The 26,782-nt window shown below is 33.8% G+C and overlaps 1 protein-coding gene across 2 annotated transcripts in view; it reads right to left on the reverse strand.

The window, feature by feature from the left end:
* Positions 1 to 26,782, reverse strand: part of LOC118184501 (angiotensin-converting enzyme-like) — a 48,641-nt gene that overhangs the window by 14,931 nt on the left and 6,928 nt on the right. Inside the window, exons 1-8 of one of the 2 annotated variants that reach the window (XM_035354179.2) lie at positions 24,317 to 24,405; positions 24,111 to 24,183; positions 18,612 to 18,900; positions 18,128 to 18,366; positions 14,298 to 14,489; positions 13,541 to 13,811; positions 10,586 to 10,809; positions 1,215 to 1,359 (exon numbers count right to left, since the gene is read on the reverse strand). In XM_035354179.2, the coding sequence (XP_035210070.1) occupies positions 1,215 to 1,359; positions 10,586 to 10,809; positions 13,541 to 13,811; positions 14,298 to 14,489; positions 18,128 to 18,366; positions 18,612 to 18,900; positions 24,111 to 24,183; positions 24,317 to 24,331 (1,448 nt within the window). In that variant the 5' untranslated portion in view covers positions 24,332 to 24,405. Of the gene's footprint in view, positions 1 to 1,214; positions 1,360 to 10,585; positions 10,810 to 13,540; positions 13,812 to 14,297; positions 14,490 to 18,127; positions 18,367 to 18,611; positions 18,901 to 24,110; positions 24,184 to 24,316; positions 24,406 to 26,782 lie in introns of those variants that run through there. The other variant, XM_035354180.2, reaches the window with a different exon arrangement.

Raw genomic sequence — 26,782 nt, forward strand, 5'->3', positions numbered from 1 at the left:
TGTTTCCTCTTCGGAAGTTCTAATCAGTCTCCACTGTGATTCCCGAAATAAAATGGTATTTGTGCTCATTATTCTTTAAGTTACATCCTCATTTATTCTTTAAGTGAAGGATACTATAATAATTTATCGCGTACCCCTACATGTCCGCTAGCGACATAAGTGATTAGCTTACCCAGCCAGAAATTGGAGCGTTCAATCGAATCCAGGGAAGGCTAACATTGATTTTTCCTGTTTTTGACTGCACTTGTATGTACATTTAATGCACAATTAATTTTCATTTATATGATTAAAACTGGTGGATACCGAATGATCTACATCAATTTAAATCCCATAAAAGATGCACTGATTAGCTTTGGAAGGCATACTGCAGAACGCAATCTTCCGCTGTGTGCTAAATTGATTTGGTTATGGCGCTGAACGGAAATGGTGAAAAGTTCTTCGGGATTTCCTGAAAAGCCTTTTAGAAATCATATTCTACCCTATTAATAATGCATTTTAAACAAGGAGGATATTTCTGTAGGCCTTCATTTCTTGTTTATATGATGTGTTTTCTTTTCTGCTTTATGAATGACCAAACATGATATGTTTTGTTTATGATAGTTTACCGAAGTCAAACCTTATGTTGCTTCATGTGTGTGCATGGAAGTTACGTTTTCCTTTATTTCATAATGAAATATTTTCAATAGCATGCTTTCACATAAACCTTCTATTTGGACTGATTAACTCTCTGCAGCTAACGTAATCTTATTGGCAAGTCGTTTTCATTTTCTTATGAAGAACACAGCTATCATTTATTTACACAGACAGGCATAAAAATACATACCATACAGAATACCCACCTATTACCTAAAAAAACTCGAACTCTGGTTTCACATAGCATTGCTTACTTACATTAACTTCTCAATGCTTTTTAAATCTTTGATTCGTATTTGCCAGAGTTATAAGAATCATCGAATAATTGAGCGTAGCGCTTAAGTCCCCGCCCTCGTTTAGTCAATTCACTATGAGTTTAGTCACTCCGTTTAGTCAATTCACGTTTAGTCAGTTCACCTTTACTATGAGAATATATTCGACATGGACATCGGATTTGCTGCATATGCAAATTTATTATAAGCACACGAATAAGCTCGTAATCACAAGAGTTAGAGAAATATAAATCTATAATTATATTCAGTAAACATTCACCCAAAGTTAAAAAAAATTAATTACTTTACCTTAATTCCCACCATTTCGTTGTCATATTTTGCGGTGTGATTTGGTTAGAGAAAAGCATATACCGCCATTGTTCCAGTGTCAAAGCCCAAGGAAGGAATACAAATTTTGAAAGTGCTTGCTTCATCAGAGTATTTAAAAGCATTTCTAGAAAAGAAAAAAAAAAGATGCGTAAATGATGTTTAGTTTACAATTGTTTAAACGATTAAATTTTTTCCTTTGGCCCTTTGAAATATTCCGGGAAAATGGTTTATGCTATTTTGAGTATAATGTGTTCAGTAAATTATTATGGACTTCTAAAAATTCGAAAAATTATTGATTGAGATTAATTCGTGATAGGGATGTCAATTCGGTGGAAATCAGAATTCAATTAAGAAATTAATTACAATCCCGTTCTTCTAGGCATTAAATGTTACAAAATAAACTGCTTTCATGCAGCAAGTTACTAACAAACACTTTCATAGAAATCCGTAATTTTTTTTACCTTGTTTTTCGCATTAAAGACACATCCGATAAAAAATTTTAAATCGTTCTCAGTAAAATTAACAAGAGCGTTCCAAATACTACTATATGGAAGATGAGTTTGCTTTAATGGGTGCTTTGAAAAGCGAAGAAAATTTTCCTAAATAATAGTTTCATACACTTCCAAAGTAACAGCTTATTAAAACCATAAAGGTTGTTCAAATAATGGAAAATTAAGATTAAAAGTCCCAGTACGTTTTCTTCTGGTTTAGAGTACGTCGTAAAAGATCTGACATATTTTATAATCTTAGATTGTGTTAAAGTGCATTCTAAAGTGAGGTTTACATGAATTAATTCAAATTAGAAATCATAGATAAAATGGACTGAAAGTGAAGGATAAATGAATGAGATAAAATGAATGGCCTGGCAGAGATTCAAAGGTTGTAAAATTTTAGCGTCCGATTAATTGGTACTTTGGTGGCTTGAGTTAGAATGTTATTGGAAGTATCGAGAAGTAGTGTGAATAAAAGTATGAAAGATTACAAAATTAGGCGCGAAACAAGGTTTATGAGCCAAAAAGCTCTGGAATAAAAATTGAACTCTAACTCTCTGACAGATGCAGGAAAGCATTAAAGATGATTAAGACTGTTGTGATAAAATGATTGTTAAGCTTAATACTGCATTTGGACTCAAAAAAAGCGAAAAGAGCTACGTAAGCAAAATATTTAAGCAGAGCTACTACTGTAAGCCCCCTTATGTTGCAGATGATCACCAAACGGCGACTACAGCGTTGCTAGGAACACGAAAAGGAGAATCAACGGAAAATCATGATCAGTAAAAGAACTCTGTTATGAATTCAGAAGTCAAACAACAAAATTCAGCGTTATATTTACAAAATTGTAAATATAACGCTGATTTTTGTTGTTTGACTTCTGAATTAGTGTTTGTTCGGCGTGTTATTGTGTCTTAACTCTATTATGAGTTTATAAATTGATTTTAGTATGCTTTGCCTCAGTATGGGATTGCATGAGTAACACCAAATATCGGAATTCAGACCATCTTTTCCTGAAGTAAACCACAGTTGAGGTTTCGTCGTGCTGTGATTAATTATACTGCGGTTTCAGAGGGTTCCATTTTAGCAGAATGATTAAGAGTGACAAAAACGACCCACAATAATGGAGACAGTGAAACCACACAAAACAGTTAAACGCGGTGAATGTAGGGGCTAATCAGTGTAGGCGCGTGGGTTCTCCTTTACACAGATTCTACAGTTATGGGTGTTGATTGTCCCGTGCAATGAAAAATGAGCCTCATCTGTCTACAAGATTTTGAAAAATCATTGTTTATTGCCATCGATTTTTGACAAAGCCCAATTTGTGAATTCATATCTCTTAGCTCTGTCGTTTGATAAAAGCTGTTGGACTGATTGCAACTTGTAGAGGTACAATTTTAAAATACTGTGAAGGATGCGGAATACCGATAACTTCTTCATTTTTCAGTCCCTCTTCTCGTATGCTACTTGCTTCATTCGTTGATTGTCCCCTCAGAATGCACCACTAGGATGGCAATGATACAAACTTCCCTTTTCTTCGAAACGTCGTAACAGAGTAAACTCTGTCCGGCAAGAGTGACTGTACCTGAACCTGTCCGGCAAGAGTGACTGGACCTGAACCTTCCTTCCATCCCTTCTGTGTCAGAAACCTTCGTAAAGCTTCAGTCACAGATTCTTGGCTGAGGTACATCACTAATAACACCTTATCCACTAATGTCAGAATCACAAAACTTTATGTGCAAGCAAGTAGGAGAAAAATCAGAAATGAGCTGTTAATCGTAAAACCTGCAATTTATAGATCTCTAATTTACACATTTCTTGTTGCTGCATATATGCGACATTCTCTACCGGCGAAAATTTTAACTATTTTTATTATTTTTATTTCTTTACCAAAACGATTCCTCTTCACGAGAATAATGTTTTCGCAAACCGCGTTCATTTCTACCAATTTCTTCAATTTTTATGAATTTTTAATATATTTAGAGACTTATGGAGCGCCCTGTATTTACACCTCAGTTCATAAAGTTAGAAAAGCAAAACCATTATTTCAAAAAGAGAAAGATGCAGTTCCACTTTTTCATGGTACCAATAAAAACCAGATTTAAACATCGCTGAAGCACTGCCTTTTGCATTGAGAAACAATAGATCTCTTTCTCATCCCCAGTATCTCTCTAAGGAACTGGAGCAGCTTTGGTGCAAAGAATGGTATATAAATGTACCATTAACTCCATCCAGAATTTGCATTTAACCATTTGAAAGAATATTTCAGGCTATTTCAAATAAAAAAAGTAGACCTACCTCCTTTATACAGCAGTGCCACTCCTTTATGCATCTTCTGTATAATGTTGCTATGTTTGTCTTATTCAGATTGTGCTCGTTAACGAAACTTGATGAATAATCATGATTGGCTTCACTTGTGCCTGAAGTTTGTCACAGACCTCGAGCACCGATGGCAACGTTATTACATTACCTAATCTAATTCCAGGTTTTATTGAGAATAACCTACTCTAACTTACTAATGTCTTTTCTAATATAAAAAAAGTTTTAATCGTCACTTTTAATTACACTTTTGGTAATACAACATAACTTTGCTAACTAAAAAACTAACACAAAAGCAAATGAAGTTCCGGCATATAAGCACCATCTATAGTCTAGAACCCAGAGTTTCCTCTGGGATCTAATGTTTCTCACAAGACGAAATTTTTTCTGATTATGATTTCTAGACGACATAGCATTTGCATAAGTTCTATTCATCGTAAAGCTTTAGTAGCCAAAACAACCCCGAAAACCTGAAAATCGTTTTGAATCAAGCTGTGAAAATTGTTAATTGTATTAAAAGCCGAAGCTTAAAATTTAAGATTATTTATGGTTTTATGCCAAGAGACGGACAGTGAACACGAAATGCTTTTGTTATATTCCGAAGTAAGGTGGTTATCCAAAGTTTTAAATTGTCTTTCTGAACTTCGGTCAGAAATTAAAATTTTCTTCTTTGTTTCAAAATTTGAAAGGTAAATTGTTTATTTACACTCATGTCCAAAAATTAAGGATAATTAGGAGTCACGCGGAAATCGAACTCTAAAATAAATATATCACCTATAAAATCACTACACACATCTTCAAGAATCATATGCAAATTTCAGGAAGTATCCAGATGACACCGATGGTACGTCACAAAGACGAGAGTGTAAGAGAGTGATATATAAGGAATACAGGCAAAGAAGTAAAATTGTTCGCAGGCGCTTTATAAGCACTTCAGTGCAATAACCGAATAGTTATGACACAAAGGAGGCATTTGGATGATTTTTTACGTGGTAGAATTATCGGCCGTCTGGAATGTGGGCGTACCCAACTGGAAGTATCAGACGACCTTGGAATTGCACAGAGTGTCATCTCCAGGCTTTGGCAACGATTTCAAAGTGATGTTAATGTGAGTAGACGTTACAGCACAGGTCGCCCCAGTGTTACAATGCCGAATGAGGACCGGTATTTGGCAGTTACTGCCAAAAGAAAAAGGCGGAGCACAGCCTCAGACCTGTCTCGTCAGCTCTCTTCAGCCACTGGTACGACAATTTCAGGGCAGTCCATGTACAGACGCTTAGGGCAGATTGGTCTATGTGCTCGTAGACCTGTCAGATGCGTTCCACTTACCGCAACTCACTGTCGCCTGCGGTTAGCCTGGAGTAGAGAGCATGCATTGTGGACACCGCAACAGTGGGCTTGTGTGATGTTTTCCGACGAGTCCAGGTTTAGCTTGCAGTCTGATTCTCGCCGGACTTTCATATGGAGAGCTCCAGGTACCCGTTACCACCAAGAAAACATCATTGAACGACACCGTTACGGTGGTGCAGGAGTGCTCGTTTGGAGTGGAATTATTCTGGGTTCCAGAACTGACCTGCATGTTCAAATTGGAACCATGACAAGCCAAATCTATCGGGACGTCATTCTGGAACAACATGTACGTTTGTTTCGGGGCGCCACGGGCGCACAATTTGTGTTTATGGATGACAACGCCCGTCCTCGCCGTGCAAACATCGTAAGCGAATGCCTTCAATCGGAGGATATCACCCGTATGGACTGGCCAGCATTCTCACCGGACTTGAATCCAGCAGAGCACGTGTGAGACATGCTTGGCCGACGAGTTGTAGCCCGTCAACCTCCTCCTACAAGTCTACCGGAACTTCGGAGAGCATTGCGTTTTGAGTGGTGTAATATCTCCCAAGATCAGATCGATAATTTGATACTCAGTATGCCTAGGCGTTGTACGGACTGTATTGCATCGTCTGGGAGACATACAATGTATTAACAATCATACCAACCATGTAATATTGGTTTTTTGTAAATAGGTTTTTTTTGTAATTTGCTCCAGGGAGAAAAAATCGCTAATTGTTTTAGTAATATCAAACATATAGCATCTTTTATTGCTCTTTACCTTTTGTTTAATAAATAAGCTTTATAAATAAGTCAAATTTTTTTGCTTCTAAATCTTCTTTTGCCTGATTTTGCATTATCCTTAATTTATGGACATGAGTGTAGTTAATTATGGTTGGCGTGTTTAGCGTATTTAACTGATATTTTTGGAAAGTTAAATGAATTAAATTTAGGACTGTGTTAATTTGCGTTAATTTGTTTACCATTAGAGATAAAGTAAATGCGATGATAAAAAATCTCGAGCTAATAATCAAAGAATTGGATAATAATATTTTAGGCTTCTTACCATTTTTAGAAAATTTTTTAACCGAATATAATTTGAAAATAAAAGAAGAATTAGCATCCGACATTAAAAATCATTGTTTTTCATTGATAAATAATTTCAACGTGTATTTTCCTGAGGATTGTGAAAAAGGAAATTGGATTAGAAATCCATTTTGTTCAAATGTACCTGAAATTTTACCTTTCGAAGAAAAAGAACAGTTGATAGAAATTTCCTGTGATCGAACTCTAACTGAAGATTTCAAAAATAACAAACACACTTGTTAACTTTTGGTTGATCCGAAAAAAAAATTAAAGGCATTTCAAATAAAGCTAGTAAATCTCTATTGCCTTTTTGCACAACCTGTTTGTGTGAACAAGGATTTTCTTCCATATTATATTTGAAAAATAAATAAAGAACAAAATTCAAAGTGAATCCTGATCCTAATATACTGTTAAAACCAAGTAAAATAAGGTGAGACGGTACGAATTTAATCTGTGTGCATATTTAATACAAATAGTCAATAGGTTGTGAAAATGGCAATGTATATATATATTTTAATATTTTTATTGAAAAAAGTGAAAAATAATCATTGTAAAATGTAGTGATTGTACTAATTTTTTAAAATTTTTGTTTAGATGGTACGCGTTAGTCTAAAGGTAGAGAACCGCTGATTTAGATATCTATTGATTACAAGCTTCTTATTAGTAAGATTCTTTCAAACGCCATGATACCGGTTTGTTCCATCCATATTCATATGTTTCAAATCACAGGATACATATGTGTTTTGATTTAAAACCATATAGCAAATTAACTTCGTTTCCGCTAGTGTAAATAAAATTGAAAGCTGCTGCTATTGCCGTTCAGAGAAGGAATAATATCCATGTTGCCTTTCCTATACCAAAATATAAAGTTAATTTGTTAACTGGCATGTTTAAAAAACGTCTGGAAGACAAATTTGTGCCCTTTAAAAGCATTTAAATGGCCACGCCTACAGCGAAACTTCTTCATAAAATGCTTAAAATTCATTGCAATTTTAAAATATTTTACGTATACTTCCCTTACATTATTCTTTATTTTGGGGAATAAAAACTGAATATTAACATCTTGGAAGAAAATTTGTAAATTTGAACGTCCCTTGTCCCCTTAAATTATAAGGTATTTCTCCCGTCTTCTTAGCAAGCCTCCGTGGTGTAGTGGTCAGCACGTTCGACGCATATTCGAGAAGTCCGTCGTTCTAGTCCAGGCGAAGGCGTTGCTCATTTTTCATCTTTCCTGCTTTCAGAAGAATACCTAGTGTCTCCACAAGTCTGCTGAGTCAAAAGAGTTTCTAATTCAGTTTCTGCAACGAATGTTGTGGATTCATCTGTTTCAGATTCAACCAAATGAGAAATTTCATTACTTTGTAGATATAATGGGTATTTTGATGCGGAAGACGTGAAATATGAGCAATACCTTCACCGAGACTCGAACTTAGACCTCTCGAATACGCGAGGAGTGTCAAGGCGGTCCGTTTCCGTAGAGTTCCTTGTCCTTGACAGCAGCTAACCTGTGTATTCTAAACTGGAAAAGATCCGCAGGGTTTTCTTTTCCAGAACAGTATTTCCATTAATCTGAATTAAAAAGAGTTCTTATTTTTCTAAATCTTTTTTTTTTTTTTTTTTTTTGGCAAACATTTTAATTTTCGAGATATTTTAATCCACTGAAGAATAATCATAGATTCAGGACAGAAATTAAATTTAGTATCTTCGGGAAATTTCAATGAGCTGCAAAAGCTCTAATCTAGGCAATTTAATTTCAGGTACTCTTTATTGCGATGTAACTAAAATTAAACTAAATTTTTCACTCAATCGATGTAACATAAGTAAATCACAGCTCGGTAGGTTCTTTTACTTGCATCTACAAAACAATGAAGTTGCAATTAATTAATTAAAGCAGCTGAATGTATGAAGTTCGACCCCGGATTTGAATCCAGGTGAACGGGGTGCCTGCAGGGTTCAGTTTCGTGGTTAAGGTAAATATGCGATAATTTTCCTTAGAGAGTTCCCCACAAAGGCATGTTTCCTTTTAGGCATGTAACCCTCGTGGACTTTGCTGTATTCTAATAACGAAATAACTTAACTTACAATCCGAGGTGATGTATACTGCTGCTATTTTACCATAAATGTCCAAGAAGATATATGCAGTGCTTTAAATAAAGCTGCAAGTTGCTTAGTGAAATGTTTGGTAGAATTATGGAACTTTTCTTGCCAATTGTTTGCATCTGAATAATTTCAAATTTTTGAGGCGGTTGAAGGGCTGTGTATTTTGCTCCCCGTATACACAACCGAAATTTCACTCCCCGAAACCTAGCAACTTAGCCAAAGTTACCACTAGTCATATTGTATTTAAGTTCCACAATTTTCCAGTTACACTTTAGTGGGAATCTTAGAAACAGAAGAATTTCAAAATTAAAGAAACCTATTTCCAGAATTAAAGAAATCTATTCTTAAGCTATAGGCGAAACCAGTTATCAGAAAATTGTGAAATTTTGTGGCTGACATTATGAAAGGATGAGAATGTCTTCCAGCGAAAAAAAAATTAACTAGAAATGTCATCAGTGGTCATTTATATTAACAAATTACACGTTTAGCTACACCTTGAAAATAATAGTTTTATAATTTTTTTTAAAATAAAACATGTTTCGCATCATGACTCTCATTTTCAGCTATCATCTGAAATCGCAAGATGGCAAGTTCCACGGTTGACCAAAGTGTGTGCTGGAAAATCCTGAGCACGTGGCATGAAAGGGCGTGAAATGATCATGTAAAGTTCTTGGATTGTAACTATTTACCAGATGTTTGAAATGCATTTAAAGCCAAAAACCGCATGCGCCAAAAAATGCATGGCCAAAAATCGCGGAATCGGAGGTCACACATTACGAAAGTGCCGGCTAATGACACGTTCGTCTATAAAATTATGTTTAAGAACATTCATAACACGCCGTGCAATATGTGGCGGAGCTCCATCTGGCAAAAAGATTTTGCATGAAAGGTACTGAACTCATCGAAGAAGTACGAGCCGAGAATAAATGATACAGAAAATCCACACCATGCCGTCACTTTCGGTGAATGCAAAGGAACCGCTATGATAGGCCGCAGATTTTTTGATTCCCAAATTCAGCAGTTGTGAATATTCACTGCACCGTCCAAATGAAATGCGTGTCGTCTGTGCATAGGATATTTAGAGGCCATTCTGAATCGATCTCAAAGCGAGCAAGAAAGTGAAGTGACGATCGGATTCGGGCGTCCAAATCATGTGGAAACAACAGCTGTACCAGTGAAAGTTTGTAATGAATATTGGAGAATATTCCGCAAGATCTTTTGGACAGTTAAACGTGGCCTATCCAAAGCCTCTGCTACACGCTGGATACTGGTGGTAGTTCTTGAAAGTTTGGAGCTGTATGCTCTACTACCTGAAGCGCAACCTTCTGTACTACTTCTGCAGAAATGGGTTTTCTTCCTGTTACAGGACGAACAAAAAACGATCCTTTTTCTTCAAGCTTTTTTATCATTTTATCAAGGATTTTAACATTTATTGGACCTCTTTGAATCCCCTTCAAAGTTCGAAATTTTACTACAGCAGCTACCGCGGAATTACATTTTTGGTAAAACAATTTTACTAACAAAGAGCGGTCTCGTAAACTTATCGTCATTGTGAGCAGCAAACGCATTGCAAACAAAACCTCCGAACACCTTCTTCAAAAAAAATGTTTCTAGCTTTTATAACAGCTGGTGCGTGGTGTCAACAAAGATTTACATTTTTATTTTTGGGATTTAAAGAAAAACGGCCTCTGGTGACGCTATTTGTAGCTACTTTTTTTTTGCTTAAAACATTTCTATCCTTTCATTAATTCCACCGCAAAATTTAAGGATATTTTTTCGCCTGTAGGCAGGTTTGAAATAGGGTTCTTTAACTTTGGACACTCTGTGTATAGACTACAAGCAGAAGTGGAGATTCGAGCACATTCAATTGTAAGCGAAACATTTTGCCACTTAGCCTTACTTGTTTAGCTTCAGCTAACAAGAGTTACTTGATTCACACTATATTGTTTTTCATTATTTTTTATGAGTAAATTATATACTAGAGTTTCAAAATTAACTTTAAGATAAAAATTGTTCAAGTCTTACCTTCTGGAAAGTTAGAAGATTTAACTAGTTTTAGTACTTGCAAGCATTTCGGGCTTTGTGCAGCATATACCATAGTTTCTCCTACAGCTTCATGAAAAGCAGAGTTAGCGCCATTCCTGTATATCATGGGAAGGTGATGGTACTCCATGAAATACTGTATATGCCCCATTTCGTGGATAGCTTCCATAAAGCTTTCTTCCTTCACAGTTCCGCACATTCGTATTCTGTACGAAATACATTAAAAAGATATTATTTTTTAATATTACCATGGATACCAGCTACGAATTTAATAAGGAGTTCATCTTACCAAACAGAGTATCATTATTGACTAACTCGAGCATCTTTCGTTTCGTAACAGGTTCCGAAAGTTGGCGAAAAAGTATTCAATTTCGTTCGACGTTTTGTGTTTAATTTCCTAAAGTATAGCGAATATTTTATTAGTTTCATATTATTGCATTGTGTCATTGGACTTTGTAAGAAGTAGAACCAATGCTTAAGGAAATAAAGCCTGTTAGCACTTTTTTCCCAAACACCCTGTATATATTTTACCATGAATTTCAAGTATTATAACATTACGCATAATCCAATAATTGGCTTTAATTATAATTTCTAAGTTTATAACTAGTTTTGCCTTTCGTAAATGCTTCGATGAGTGAGAAGTTCAAACAGAAAATTTGCATTTGTAGTTTATGATGCAGAAATCTACGATTGTTTTGTACATATTATAAAGGAAAGGTATTAAAAGAGCTAACTGGTTCGAAAGTATTTAAATGCGATCACTTAAAATGTGTACTGATGATGAAGAAAATTGATATAGAATAATACCATTTAGAAAATTTATGAATATTGAGTAATGGAAATGCTAAAGAAATTTCAGGCAGTTTTATCACAAAATCTTATTCTTCTGTGCTTAAGAGATACCTGATCTGCTTTTAACTGTCTTGAAAATAGTAATAACTTTTTCCTCTTTCTTACATAGTTGTAGGAATTATTCTTTTAATTAACCCTTAATTTCTTACGTTGAATCTTTCCTCTACGTCTTGTTTTGACGTCAACTTCATCAAAAATGCAAAATTAAGGTGTTTAGACAACGGAAAAAAGTGTAAATTAGAAAAACAAATATTTACAACGTCCTCAAATAACATTTTATAGTTCACCCGTCGTAGTAACTGTGCTGGGTTTAAACGTGACCTTCGGGAATTCAGACGGCCTGATCTTGACTTCGCTTGCCCATATGCTGAATGGAGTAACGAGAGCGAAAATCCCTTTGCTTCGTATGAGTTACAAAGTATGTTTTAAAAGTTCATCAATTGAATAGCAAAAATGCATTTAAGGGAAACAGCTGAGCAGGTAAGAAAATTCCCTAAGGAGGTCTGATTTAAAATTTGTGATATTCAAGCAGAGGTGATGTTAGATAAAGCTAATAAAAAAGCTGTAGAGACATCAGGTATTTTTGAAGCAAGAAACATGAAAAATGAGCAACGCCTTCGCCGGGAATTGAACCACGGACCTCACGAATACGCGTCCAGCTTGCTGACCACTACACCACGAAGGCATGCTAAGAAGGCTGGAGAACTACCTTATATACTCCCCCTTTTAAAAAGCGACTGGGGTTTTAGGAAACCCTTTCGCCAAATCCGGTGGTGAAAAATCATCATTCACCACCTTTTTAGTTCGGGTGCCACTGTAGAGACATTAGGTATTTTTGAAGCAGGAGACATGAAAAATGAGCAACATCCTTTCCGGATCTCGAACCACGGACCTCTCGGAATACGCATTGAGCGTGCTGACCACTACACCACGAAGGCATGCTAAGAAGGCGGGAGAAATACCTTATAAAGCTAACACAAAAATCTTCATTCGAACCAGTTTTTTTTAGAAAATCCTTCTCTGAGGGATATCTGCCTTATCTGCTTTTTGAAATCGAATAAATGAAAAAGAAGAGTTCTAACATCTTATTATAGTCCGAAAACTGTGTGGAAGCATGCAAGAAAAAAAGATGTCTTAACAACTTTGCTGAACTATTTTATTCGGTAAACAATTATTCGATAAAACACCTTTTCTTCATCACAATATTTCTGCCTGGAATAGAAAGACTGATAATCTTTGAAGCCAAGTTTTAAAGTTACAAACTATTAAAACAAAAATTCATGGTCTGATTATGCCTTAAACTTTAAACATTGGATTTCTCATTTTTCAGAAGCATATTGCGAGTACTTTGGGATGCTTTTGGCTGCATAAAAGTGCATCTTGCACTTTTTCCTGTTTGCTAAGTCACATATCACTTGCAACATACAGAGAACTCTCTGATTAACCGGGGGCGGAATAACCAAGTTATGCCAAAAGGAATGTTATGTGTATTAATTGCGAAACGATGGCAAAATTATTATTCCAAATCATGAACATAAAAGAAAACTTTCTATGGAAAATAAAAGAAATTAAAAATAAATAAACAAAAAAGAGGGAAATGAAGACAGTTTGGAATGACAGTAGTAACAGAAAATTATATTTGCTAGAACAAATAGTTCTAGCCAACATTTTTGCATGTAGTTGAACTCAAAGACTTCTATCAAGACCTTTTGTAAATATGTTTTTAATGTTATTTATAACTTACTTTCCTCACTTTTAATGATGTTTATTCTTCGGCTCTTTATAGTGCTTTTTGCAGGAAGGGGAATACTGAGTTATAAATTTATTCTTTATGCTAACTTGCTGGAAAATTCTGTTCCCTTTTCCTGTGTTCTTTTAACTGCCCTCGGATTTGAGTAAATCGTGAACGTCGTCACTAATATTGCCCAAGTTAATCAGATGACTGTACATATTGAAAGTATGCACTTTCAAGCTGTACAAAAGTATAGTTATGCGTTAAAACGGATTTTTTTCTTTTGTTTACAGACTTTGTGTTTTAGTAAAACATATTTATTCAATGCAAAATATCTGGAAATTTAAATTTACCTGAAATCATCATCTTTTGAAAAATCATATGCAACAGCATGGCAGTCCACCAGGCGACCATCATTGGGTTTTTCAAACATCGATTTATTCCAAAAGCTTTCTGTCATGGCGTTCAAACCCATGATAGTATAAAATTCTTCAGCTTTGTGTACGAGATCAGTAACAAAATAGCCATCTGAAATGAGTCTAGAAGTGATGTTAACTGGCAGGCTTTCAGGAAACGGCATGAGAAAAGGACTTAGAGCAACCCAATTTTCGCTCCAAAGGCTACCTAAATAATAAAAAGAAACTAGTGCTCTGTTGATGTTAAAATAAATTACGTAACAGTATTAACAGCACCAGTCTATCAAAGTTGAAATTATAAAGTATGACTAACAGTTCTGAGTACGTAGTTGCAAAACAGTCAGATCCTCTACAATTTTGGTACTTTCTCATGCCAAATAAGATTTTAATCAAGAATTTTGCACATATCATTTAAATTTTCAGAGCCATCATGTTTATCAAAGCAAAAAACATAAAAATGAGCGGTTGCTTTATCGGGATTCAAATTCCGATTGCTAGCCTTACCTGCTTCCAATTACAGAACGAAAGCCCGCAATTAAAAGGGAGAAAGTACCTTACAAACTAATAAGAGATTAAAGGCTGCCGACAGAACATACATCAAGTTCAAAATAAGAAGCCTTTTCATGATCATGCAGCAGAAAATTTTTAAATACATTCGGAAATTAATGATAAGATTAATGATGATTCTCTTTACCTAACAAATGAGCAGGAATTAAATCTGGGCTAGAAGATATCACCTCCTTGTACAGATAATGTAATTTATAGCGTGTGTATGCATGTATCTCTTTGTAGAGACTCTTTACTTCACTCCATAGTGATAGAGCTGTCGACATCACATCATCGAGACCCATTTCTTCTCTCCAAGATACTCCAATATCTGAGTAGCCTTTATAAAAATTGAAAGAAAGCAAACAAATATAATTTATAATGATATTACCAACAGAGACGAAATGGTTAAGTAGAAAAATATTCCAAAATTTTCCAGAATTTTAAAGTTAAAATATATTTATTTCTAAATATTTGTATATAAGTTTTAATCATGTCCAAATGTATGTGTTCATTTTATAAGCTGTTTTGCAAACTGAAATGTATTGCAAATGGATAGACTTATAGATCATAGATTTATTAAGTTTTTATCAGCAGAAAATCTTGAAATATCAACCTTATTCTCGCCGAGAATCCAAACCAAGCCCAGCGAATTTCTAACTGATCACACATCATAATAAGGTGTAGAAGATTAATAAAATAATATAAATATACTATATTAAATATCATCATTAATAAATGGGCTGTATATAACCCACTTAATTATTCTGGGTTTTAAATAATAATATCCAAGATGTCCTCTCTTTCAGAATCATTCTATAGCTTTTCGTTATAATTTCTCAGTGTTCTTCGAAAGAATGATTTAATTTTCATTATTGATCCTTCTTCATCAAAATTTTGTTTCAAATACTCTTCAAGAATATCTTCTTGAGCAGAAACTACGTACGGAATAGCAATAAATTAATTTTTTGTTCTGCTATTGTAATCTCGTTATCTAGAGCATGGATTCCCAATGGGGCTCATGAAATTTTAAAAGGAGGCCAATAATGATCAAGGGATGGCTTTGAGGTCCGTAGCTGAATAAGCATCGGCAGTTGATCGGCATAATCAAGGTCCCGTTGTAGAGACATTAGGATTTTTTGGAAGCCAGAGAGACGAAAAATATGCAACCGCCTTCGCCGGGAATCGAACTACGGACCTCTGGAATACCGGCCCAGCGTGCTACCGTTACACCACGAAGGCACGCTAGGGAAGTGTGAGAAATACCTTATATACTCCTCTTTTTAAAGGGCGACTAGGGTTTTAGGGGACCTAGTCGCCAAATCCTGGGTTCGGAGAATCATCATCCACAACCCTTTTAGTTCGGGCGCCACTTGTAGAGACATTAGGATTTTTTAGAAGCCAGACAGATGAAAAATTTGCAACCACCTTCGCCGGGAATCGAACCACGGACCTCTGGAATACCGGCCCAGCCTGCAGAACCACTATACCAAGAAGGACGCTAGGAAAGTGGGAGAAATACCTTATACCGTTAATTAAAAATATATGCATATTAATAAAACTTGTAATTAATTATATATTGACATAAAGCTATATCATGTGGTAAAGAAGAAAATCTTAAAATTTATATATGTATATATATAGATATATATATATCTATATCTATCTATATATATTATATATATATATATATATTATATATATATATTATATATATACTATATATATATATATAGTATATATATATATATATATATATATATATATACTATATAAGGGAAACAATGCACTAAAATTATTTTATATATTACATTTCTATATACTATAATTTTCTATGTATTTCCAGTTAATATATTTTTCTATATAATTTGCTATATATTTCTATATAATATATTTTTTCAATATATACGTTTTTATGCAATAAATGCAATCTCAAAAAAATAAAATAAAAGGCCATCCCAAAATAAAAGTTACAAAATTTTAAAATCTCTGCGATCATAAACTGTAACTAAACTTCAGATAGACTGGCAGCGAATTATCTAAATCTAAAATGATAACCGAAACTTGAGGCGAGTGTAAAAGACCTTTTATTTAAAACTCAATAAGAACGGAAGGCACGCTTGATGCTTATAATTCAGACATCCACTTGTGGTGAAATAACGGTAAGTTCAAATGTAAAATTTAAATTCAAATAAGCTAGCGGCCGAAGGATACACAAAATAGTTTAAAGCGAAATTGACTGATTTAAACCGGCGGGGAGATTCAATGTTGGCGATTATAACGCAAACCCGAAGACTACAAATCTTATCTTGTTTAGTAACCTAGTAACGTGGTTTTGAGAGGCAGAACATAGTTTGCCGTACAATCTAAAATCTCACCTCAGACACAAGCGAAGTAATTTGCATTCTGGCGGGAAAACAGAAGGGAGAAGTGATATTAAAAATCCGAAACATAAAATATCAGGTTAATTAATATAATTAACGTAAAACAACCTTACAAAACATACCAACATTACTGACCCTCCTTTTACCTAGTGAAAACAAGCCCAGCGTCAAGATATAATGTGCTTCCAAAAATAAGAAACAAGTTGAATATTTTTTAACAAGGCAATTGAAAATTAAGCAGTTTTTGCCAAATATTTAAAAAATTTATATCAGTAAATTAAGTTCGTAATTCACAATTTATAATATTTCTTCCAACACCTAAAATCGTGGCAATTTGATTAATACTTTTCTCTTTCTCCAGTGTCTTAAAGTATCCAGTTTCATTTCCTGTGTTATTTTAATTTGTTTTCTTTTCTTCATGTTCGACATTTCCACTTGCACAGACAACACAACACAACATTTATAAGCTTGGATAGACTGAGAAACTCTACTCACAATGAACTAAATGTTTAGCTTACATTAAGATATAACCATAAACCTGCTAACAACTAATGATAGAAAAGAGGAATGTGTGTGGTAATCGGCAGCGGTTTCTTCAACCATTTTGTTACCGATTGGAGGAATAGGTTAGGTTGGATTTTCCACAGAACGAATAAAACCTGTTACCAAATTCCTTATTTAGGTTCCAAGAAATAGTGCCGAAAAGGGAAAGAGACAAAAATTGCAAAATTAGACTACCATAACCAATCTCTGAAAAACCGAGGTCATATGCGGATATTCATAAACATGTATTTTAATTACAAAACTACAGTAATTAATATGTCCTTATGCAGTTCTCACTGCGTAGACAATGTTAGAAAATATTACGATCTACTTCTAAAAAAACCACCACGTTATTCCTAAGATAATGTTCTACTTGACCCGCATAATTCATTCAATGATTAAAAAAAAGTCATCGTCGAGTTACACGGAACATCGCGTAATCGAGAATCAAATTAGCGGGACTCTACTGTATATTTATCTACCACTCACTCGTTGTGACTGTGAGAAATGTATTCGTTGATGAGACGGCTAAAACATCCCTAAAAATTATAGTTTGGTTCATATATTTTTTGGACGGAAGCATTATCTTTTAAACTCGAATATTTCTCATCAACGAAATTTAACTTGATAGCTGAGCTCAATAGTCACAAACGGCGTGGATCAGTTTTACAATTAGAGTGCACTTAAGATTCGCCCGTATTTTATCAACTTGAGTGAGATAAATTTGCATAGCTTTCTTACCTGAATGCACATCTGTAACGGAAACCATGCAAAAACAAAGCACTTTAACATGTTGTAGAATTTAAAATTATTTATCACTTTTTAAAGTTTTAATTTATTAAATGTCTGGGAAGATCAACTGTCATGTCTGCTACTAGAAGCACATTTGTCGTTAGATAAGTTAATACTTATGGAATGGTTCCACAGCTAGAACATAGAAAATAACATTGAAATGCCATTGTATTTGCAATCAGTTGTTGGAACTTCAATAGACGGCAATTAAATGTAGCTACATAAAGCTTAAATGATGCCAAATCTATGATATACTTACCATTTTCACGCGCTTCTTTGTTAGTGAGTTGTACAAGTAGTAAATACAAAGTCTTAGATTTCTCTCCAACCTGCACACGCCATGCCTGCCAGAGTTTCTTCAAAATAACTGGGTCTTTTATTGTAGCCATAGCAGACACTATTTCCGATTCCCCTCGAACAGTAACATTGATTTCAGGAAGATCGATCACTACTGAACTGTATATCTCAGTCAGTTTAGATTTAATTTCGGAGACCAACCTACAAAATAGAGGTAAGTTGTTTATGTTTGATTTCGCAAGTCAGTCTGCTGTTATAAAGTAACTTTTTTTTATTTTATTTCTGAGATCATTCTAAGGAAAAAACGCAGGTTTTCGAAACATATGCACTGTATTACAATATTTCCTTTTAATTTATAAACTAATAAGATGTAGTTAAAAATTAATAAGTGTGCCGCCATTAATGGTGCCCGTTTTGAAGATAAATGTGTAAAGATGCCTACTTACCGAGCTTTTTCTGCAGTTGTAAATGCTACGCCACTTGCCATGATATTAACCTCTCGTCGCAAGTCTTCAGAAATAATATCGGTGTTTACTTCCCGAGCCCATATCTTCCAATTTTTCATCCAATTACTGTATACTCCCGATGAAAACTCACGGGCGGACGCTGTAACACTCGACACGTTAGTGCTGTAGCTCCAGTCTGCCAACTGATGCAGCCGCCACATGTTGCTGTACTCAGAGTCGAACTGTTTCAGTCTTTGCTTTATGTCTTCAGTCTTTGCTATCGCATTTTCTGAAAACCAAGAAAATCATAGAATACTGAAAGGAAGTGTCGCATTTGGCTGTTACTTTAAGTTGCATCGCCGCAAGTGGTGGCTGATACTGTGAGTACAAGAAATTCGTTTATGTTCTAAGTTCTTTTATATCAAAAGGTTTATTTTAAACCTTTTCAGATCTCTGTAGTTCGTTTTAGCAGCAGCAAAAAATAGCTTACCGTCTGTTAGGAGTTTGATACTAGTTTATGCTTCCAAAGAAAGTCAAACTATATAAATTACATATTAATAAAAACAAATGTCTTTTTAAGTAACCCATAATATTTTAAAATTAAAAGGAACAAAATGATTCTTAAAATATCAATATTGAAACTTTTAATTCAAATGTTGGTTATCTATGGGTAAAGCTACCCTGCAGATTTCACACTGTCTCCTACAGTTTTAGGGTTCATAAGTAGAGAAATGTAGAGTTAGTTTTATCAGTTTTTTTTTTTTTTTTTTTTTTTTTTTTTTTTTATTTTTCATTGCTTTAAAATATATAAATTCTTACTGTTTAGAAACTTACTGTATTCTTACTTTCAAATGATTTGAAAGTTTTGCTCTCTTTTATACAGTACATCCCAAAAACATAATTTTGCATTTTCCCATTAAACCGATTTTCATGTAAAATTTTGATACTGAAAAATATCAAAAATAATATTAAAAAAGAGAGCCCGCAGTGGATTCAGAAAAAGGTGAACCGAACAAATATTCAATTTCAAGTTATTCAAATAAACGGCTTGTAAAACACTAATTAACTATGAAATAAGATATTGAACAATCGTTTAATACAAACAAATAGCAACTTATATCAATCATAAGTTAATTTTTAAGTTAAAAATAAAAACTAACACCTTAGGGAAAAACATATTTTTCATTATAGTATCTAGTCGTGAATATGTTTAAGTGTTTCAAAATTATGTAAGCAAATCTTCCATAACATAAGTTGATAGTCAGTGTAAAAAATTTCACATATTCTACAGTCATATGTTCAGTCACGTTTTCATTAATTTCGCACATTTTTTGTATTATACATTTTATCTAATGTATAATTATTTTGATAATTTTGCTATGCTTATAACGATAAGCTTTCAAGCAATTTCATTCCTGTTAACTTATTTCTTAAAATTATCTCTTGGATTTTATGACAAAATATTTAAATATAGGAAAACATTCAAGAGAGTTTTTTCAACAGAAATTTCACCGAAAATTAAGCAGTTGTGAGCACAAATGATAGTAATCTCACCAAGAAATAATATTTAAATACGATTTTTCCGTATTGAACAGAAATTCAAGCTATACAAAGTTTGCCATGGAAACATGAATATAAAAAAGACCAAACTGCAAAAAAACGTAAAACTTTCGTTTGATATTTTAGCTCTTTCGTAGTAGCCAAATTACATTTTGCTGAAAATTAAGTTTTCGAAGAATATAGGAAGCTATACTGATAAAGAATGAGAAAAAAAAAATAAATCATAAATTTGCATCAAATTTCTTAAATAACAGTGACTCAGTGCTTCTTTCAGTTCAGATTAGCTTCAATGCCTAAAACTGCAACTATAAAAAAAACCTTTCAATGGCGAAACATTCTGGTGATGATCGAAAGACTTCCTGATTGTTTCCCAAACTATCACATTTTCATAATGGATGGTATTCGGTTCATCTTCTACTGAGCATTTCACGAACATAACTTTATCAATACAGCTAACATATAAATTTAATTAGTGTCTGATAAAATGAAATCCTTGAATAGCGGTAACTGAAATTAAGGGTAAACACGAGTTACTTTCGAAAGAAATAATGAGTAATGCTATTTTAAGCTAAAAGATAGAAAACACCACATAAAAAATTTAATTAAATGTAGTTAATAATTTTATCAAGTGCACAGTTAATGTTTAAATCAGCTTTAAAGTGAACTGAACAATTCATTAAAGGAATGATCTACGCGTAAATTATATAGAAAAATTTGAAGTAATAAGTCTATCTGCCATTTGACTAATTCTGCAAAAACATTGTACTGCAACAGAAAAGAAGAAATTATAATAAAAATAAGGAATGATAGAAATTAATGAAACTATGATAAAAATAAGTATAAACTCACTTTGTATTCAAAATCTACTCCAATCTAATTTCTCCTTTTTACTTAATTTTAAACATAATGTTACTATTATGCGGATCTCAGTTTTTAAAGCAATGAAATTAATTACTCATTTTAAATTTCATTTTTATGTAATTTGAGTGAATTCCTCAGTACTGATGAAATATTAAATAAAGCACTGATTGTTTGAGCTTTATAGAGACAACATTAATGTTGAACATAGTTTTCAGAAAGTTGAGTTATTGAAAAAATACTATTATTACGGATATTTTTTTAACCTATCTGCTATTTTTCACTTTTTTTCTTTCAAATATCTTATTTTTATTTATTTAGTCCAAAACACCAAATTCCCGATTTTTGGAAATTCATGTAATGATATTTTTCCGAAATCTTTGCACATAACCCATAACTTTTACATATAATGTCAGTTGGTTGGAATATTTGCATTTCTTCAAGTTTGATATGGAGTTAAAAAGGCTGGCTACATGAGCCGCTATGTGACTTCTCTCATATGTAATATAAGTACTTTTCAATATCTCTTGAAAGTCTCTCTCGTTCCTAAGGCAAATAGTCCTACTAAGCTTTGCCATAATCATGACCTAACCTTTTACATAAATTTATAGATGTACGTATAAGCGGGTTTCCCTCAAGCAGATGAGAAATTATTACTATTACATGACGAGAAAATAAGACATTTTACTTTCTCTAAAAGCAGTTATGTACACCGCCCGAAAAATTGCTACACAAAGAAAATTCCATCGCATTTTGATGAAATTTCCACAGAGAAACTGAATATCTGAATGTACAGGGTGGTTTTAATTAAAGTGACCCTATTCAGACCCCTGGAGAACACGTCCTGCCTATCGGATTTTGATGAAACTTGGTATATACGTTATATGGACTATGGGGAAAAGGTTTCTGTAATACAAAAATACTTCAAATTTTGCCCACCAGATGGCAATTTTCAAAACTTCCTTATGCAAATTAGTCAAACCTATAAAGAGACTCGCAGCCAGAGCCAGACAATCCTTCTTTTCTGCGTGTTTTTATCATTGTTGAATCATGCCTTTACAGAAGAAAGATCGAGCTTTACTGGTAAAACTGTTTTATCAGACCACTCTCTTCATGCAAGATGGAGCTACTCCCCGTACTGGGCGCCAAGTCAAAAAACTGCTTCGTGCTAACTTTAGCGAAAATCGTGTGGTATCCAGAGCTTTTCTGGATGCCTGGCCTCCTCGTTCACTCGACTTAAATCCCTGTGATTTTTGGTTGTGGGGATTCCTAAAAGACTGTGTTTATAGAGGAGGAATTAGGACTTTACCTGAGTTGAAAGCAAACATTACACGCCATCTTGCTGAAATCCCTCGAGAGTTACTTCGTGCTACGATTGAAAACACTAATGCGCTTTCAGCACGTTATTGATGTCAATGGAGCACACATTGAACACATCCTGTAATTGAATAAATTTTTATGATTCTGACAGAATTTTTTGTCATTCTTTACGCGCCACAATTTCCCCTGGTGGTCAAAATGTGAACTATTTTATTGCAAAAATCGTTTTCACTTGGACCGCATAACATATATACCAAACTTCATCAAAGTTCAATAAGTAGAACGGGTTCTAGAGTGGTCCAAGCTTTCACAAGGATGACACTGCGTCCCAGTCTGTCAGTATTTTATCCTAGGGAAAACGGATTCGTCACTAAAATTACTTCCGTTATTCCTGAGAGCTTCAGTCTACTGTAGATGTTTTCTTATATGGGCTGATAGCAGTCCTTAATGCAGTGCTGGACGATGAATTCACAAGAAAGTATATTGGAACTGTCTGTCTTCTGTGTCTTCTGTGAGTATTCACAAGAAAGTATATTGGAACTTATTCTTTACCGTTGAAGTAGTGAATACTTGTGTAAAGTCCACCGCCAGTTTGCTTCCAATTGTGACACAAAGATTTGTTGCTAAATATTCTTCTGTGAGTATGAAAGTTTCTCTCCATCGAGGATAGTGATCCTGCTGGCTAGAGGAGTTGTTGGCTCGAGGAGGCGGTTGGTTGAATGAAGTGCAACCATATTCTCAGAAAAAGACTAGAATTTCACTTTGTTTTCAGGTGCTCTAAACCAGCTGCAACCAAGATGATAATCCTTCCGTTTCCATTTCTTCTATAACTATTCTTCAAACTCAACGTAAAAAATTCTAATGACTATGCCGTGTACAAAACTAACCTTTTAAGTTGAAAAGCACGATATTCTTTGGGAAAGGACATCTTCTTTGAGGATTAAACTTACCATTTGCAGTTACTACATTAATATTGTAAGAGTGGAGACTTCTCATATCTAATCATTTGTATATTAGTAATGACAGTGCATATTTTAATTAAAGAACATTTTGTAAGAATGTGAAAAATTTTTAACTTTGAAATTTCAATGAAGACATATTAACATAAATAAAAATATATATAAAGGGATTCAGTCAAATCAATTTACGTTGTAACGATCTTCTAAGGACTGACACAGAAGGACTTATATAGTCTTTACGATATGAAAAATGGTCGCCCTATCGGATGGAAATCAGATTTGCTTAATATCAATCGTGAATTTCTTTTGGGTTTAATATCGAGATGGGTTTTTATAATGAAAACGTATGAACTAACTACGCGAATCGACTGTATGCTATATATATGCAACAAAACTCTGTTTAACATTGTTAATTCACCATTACATTAATGAAATGCAAAGAATCCATTCATAAAATGAATTAAAACCTTGTGTTTAGGTTATGTTTAAAACAAACCCGCTGCTGAACATTTAAATTTCCACTATGCGATTTAAGTTTACAAAGCATCTCTGATTTCGCTTATCATACTAAAAACACGTTTCATATTTTTATCTGAAATTATATGCTGTTTGTTATTTTAAACCTTATTTGTGAATTTATCAGATCAGTTCTTCATGTTTTTAATTTAGTATTTTACCGTGAGAAAAAATAGTTATTCATCTAAAAATGAAAACATATAAATGGAATGTTTTCAAGAGACATTTCCTTTTTAATCATTATAATTGTATTAAAAGGAAGACACATTTCATGAAATGAACATACCTTTCAGTTTTTCTAGATTTTCCACACTCTCAAAACTCCATAGAAAAGTAAAATTCAGTAGCAAATATAAAAACTAAAAAAAAAAAAAAAAAAAGAAGAAAACAGAAAAATAGCATCATTAGAAGTGAATACATAGTAAATATACTCAATGATATACATAAACTTCATAAGCTCAGTTCTGAAAAAGCAAGGGACAAAATACTGACCGTTATTTTACTCATGTCTCTTGTAATAAAACAGCCTCGGAAACTGGAGGGCGCGCCTTTTCAGATCCAATGGAAGCAAAATCTAAATTCTCAGCAGCGCCCCTTGCGAGCTAAAAGGAGGTATCAAATTTCATGGCAGTTTAGGGAAAATGACTTCAATTATAAATTCTTGGAATCTGAAGCGTAATTAGCATAATCCATTGACTTCACTGGGTAAACGTTACTAGTTTGAAAGTAGAATACCAATGAACTTTTATTCAAGAATATACGTTCCTTTTTCCCTCACTTTTCGTTACTCCAAAAAATTTATCCATGAACGGAATGAATTTATCCCTCCTCTTTTCTAGGGAATCCTTGTTTATGGCTTCTTTAAATCATTATATTATGTATGACACATTTTTTCCACATTTTCAAGATATCATATAATTCACAAAGACTCTTCTTGAAACTAAGTACATTTAGTAGACTTTGATTTTTAACTTTTATTACTACGTAAATTCATTACATAAATATCGCTCTCATTTATGTTCTTACCATTAAACACCAGTAAAAACGTACCGCGCTCATTTTTGTGCACTTTATGACAATGGTGTGTGTATGTGTGTAACATATCGTAACTGTTTCATGCTAACAGAAGCTATTTAAAATGATCTTTATAAGATATGGTATTATACTGTTGATTTCGATAAAGCTCGCCAGGTCTGCCTACTGTGTAAAAAATGACTTTCATGGAGAATTTTTCTGAGGAAAAGGGATTCATACTTAAGTCAAATAAGAAGGCAAAGCTAACACTAAATTGTTTGACCATAATGTAAAGTGCAATAGCTTGATTAATATAATTTCACTAATAAAATGTACTAAATTCGCTAGCCGTCCGAACGATATGATGATTAGTGAAGGCTGACTCACATGCGTTTTGTTTTAAGATCGAATCCCATATTTCATTTGTCTTTTTAAAATCCCATATTAGATTTGTCTAATTAATTACAGAAACTCACGCAAGGATCATCTGCATCAAGAGAGACGGAATGCATTTGTGAAAGACTTTCTAGGAGAAACAACCTTTTAGTCATGTAACCAAAGGGAAGATCATAAAAATATCTTCATTAGGATCCTTCTCTAGGATCCGAAACCGGCTGCAACTATCAGTATTCGGTGATTCTATACATTCCCCCATTCATGGATCGCATCCCTGATAAAACGTCAATGTAACGTTCTTTGTGAATGAATGCACTTAAGACCGAGTTATTCGGAAATCGCAAGAGATGCTTATAAAAGGCCAAAAGAAGTAATACTGTTCGGATTCCATCCTTTTGGTATGCAAAGAGCTCTCGTGTATTTTATCTTGATCTATACAATCCATTATTTCTATTATATTTACATTATATTATAAAATACTGTGGGACTTAAAGTGTATTTAAGTCTAACTAGTCGAGTATCTTAACATTCTAAAATTCTTTCGAACTTTATTATTAATTTAGGCCTATTTTACTTTATTATTAATATACTATAATATAACGCCTCCTCTACGCAGAGGAAATCCAAAAATGAAATAAAAATATGCAAAAACTAATCCATATGTAAATTCAATGTCCAATAAAGTAAAAGAAAAATAATTAGACACATTTTCTAAAATTAAAACTCAAACTAATATGTAATAATATAAAATATACATAATAATTGGCAGAGAATTTGATTTCAAAACTATATAGGTGGTGAAAATTAAAACACCCCTACTCTGAGCTCTCTATACATCGAATTATTGAGAATAAAAGAATCAAAATAGTTGAAAATACTATTCAAGACATGGGGAAATGGATTAAGTGAAAACGAAATTAGTTCCAGATACACCGATAGGTGGCGCTGTGTAACAGAAAATATGCTGGGAAAGCACAAATAATCACCAAAAAAAGCCATGAGGTATGGAAATATTCCTTTTTAATTTCTATTGCGGATATGAAAAAAAAGAACTAAAAAATGTTAAGAAACTTAAACTGTCATTGTAACTGCAGTTTTGCTCTTTGGCCATCTCGTTCTCCATATATTAATCCATGTGATTTTTGGCTGTGGAGTTCCTAAAAAAACCTTGTTTATTGACGACGTCTGATAACTTTGGCAAATTCGAAAGGCAGTATCACTCTGCATGTGAGAAGCATCTCAAGCGACCAATTACGATCCGCAGTTGAACAAGCTGTCCACAGACTGCAGATTTTACATTTTGAAGAAGGAAACAACATTGAGCAGCTTCCCATGCATCGATAAGGTCTTTGCAATATGAATGTTTGGTACGTTCGAGTAAAAGTATTATAAAGTGTATTTTGTGTCTTTTCAGCAAATGTTCTTTTGAACGGCGCCACCTATTAGTGTTTCTGGAGTATGTTTTTCACGTAATCCATTCCCCTATGTCTTGAATAGTATGTTTAACAATTTTGAAGCCTTTACACTCAGTAGTTCGATGTATAGAGA

The sequence above is a fragment of the Stegodyphus dumicola genome, chromosome X2 (assembly GCF_044657685.1).
Source record: "Stegodyphus dumicola isolate Sdum_Otavi_A_Nest chromosome X2, ASM4465768v1".
NCBI classification, from domain to species: Eukaryota; Metazoa; Arthropoda; class Arachnida; order Araneae; family Eresidae; genus Stegodyphus; species Stegodyphus dumicola.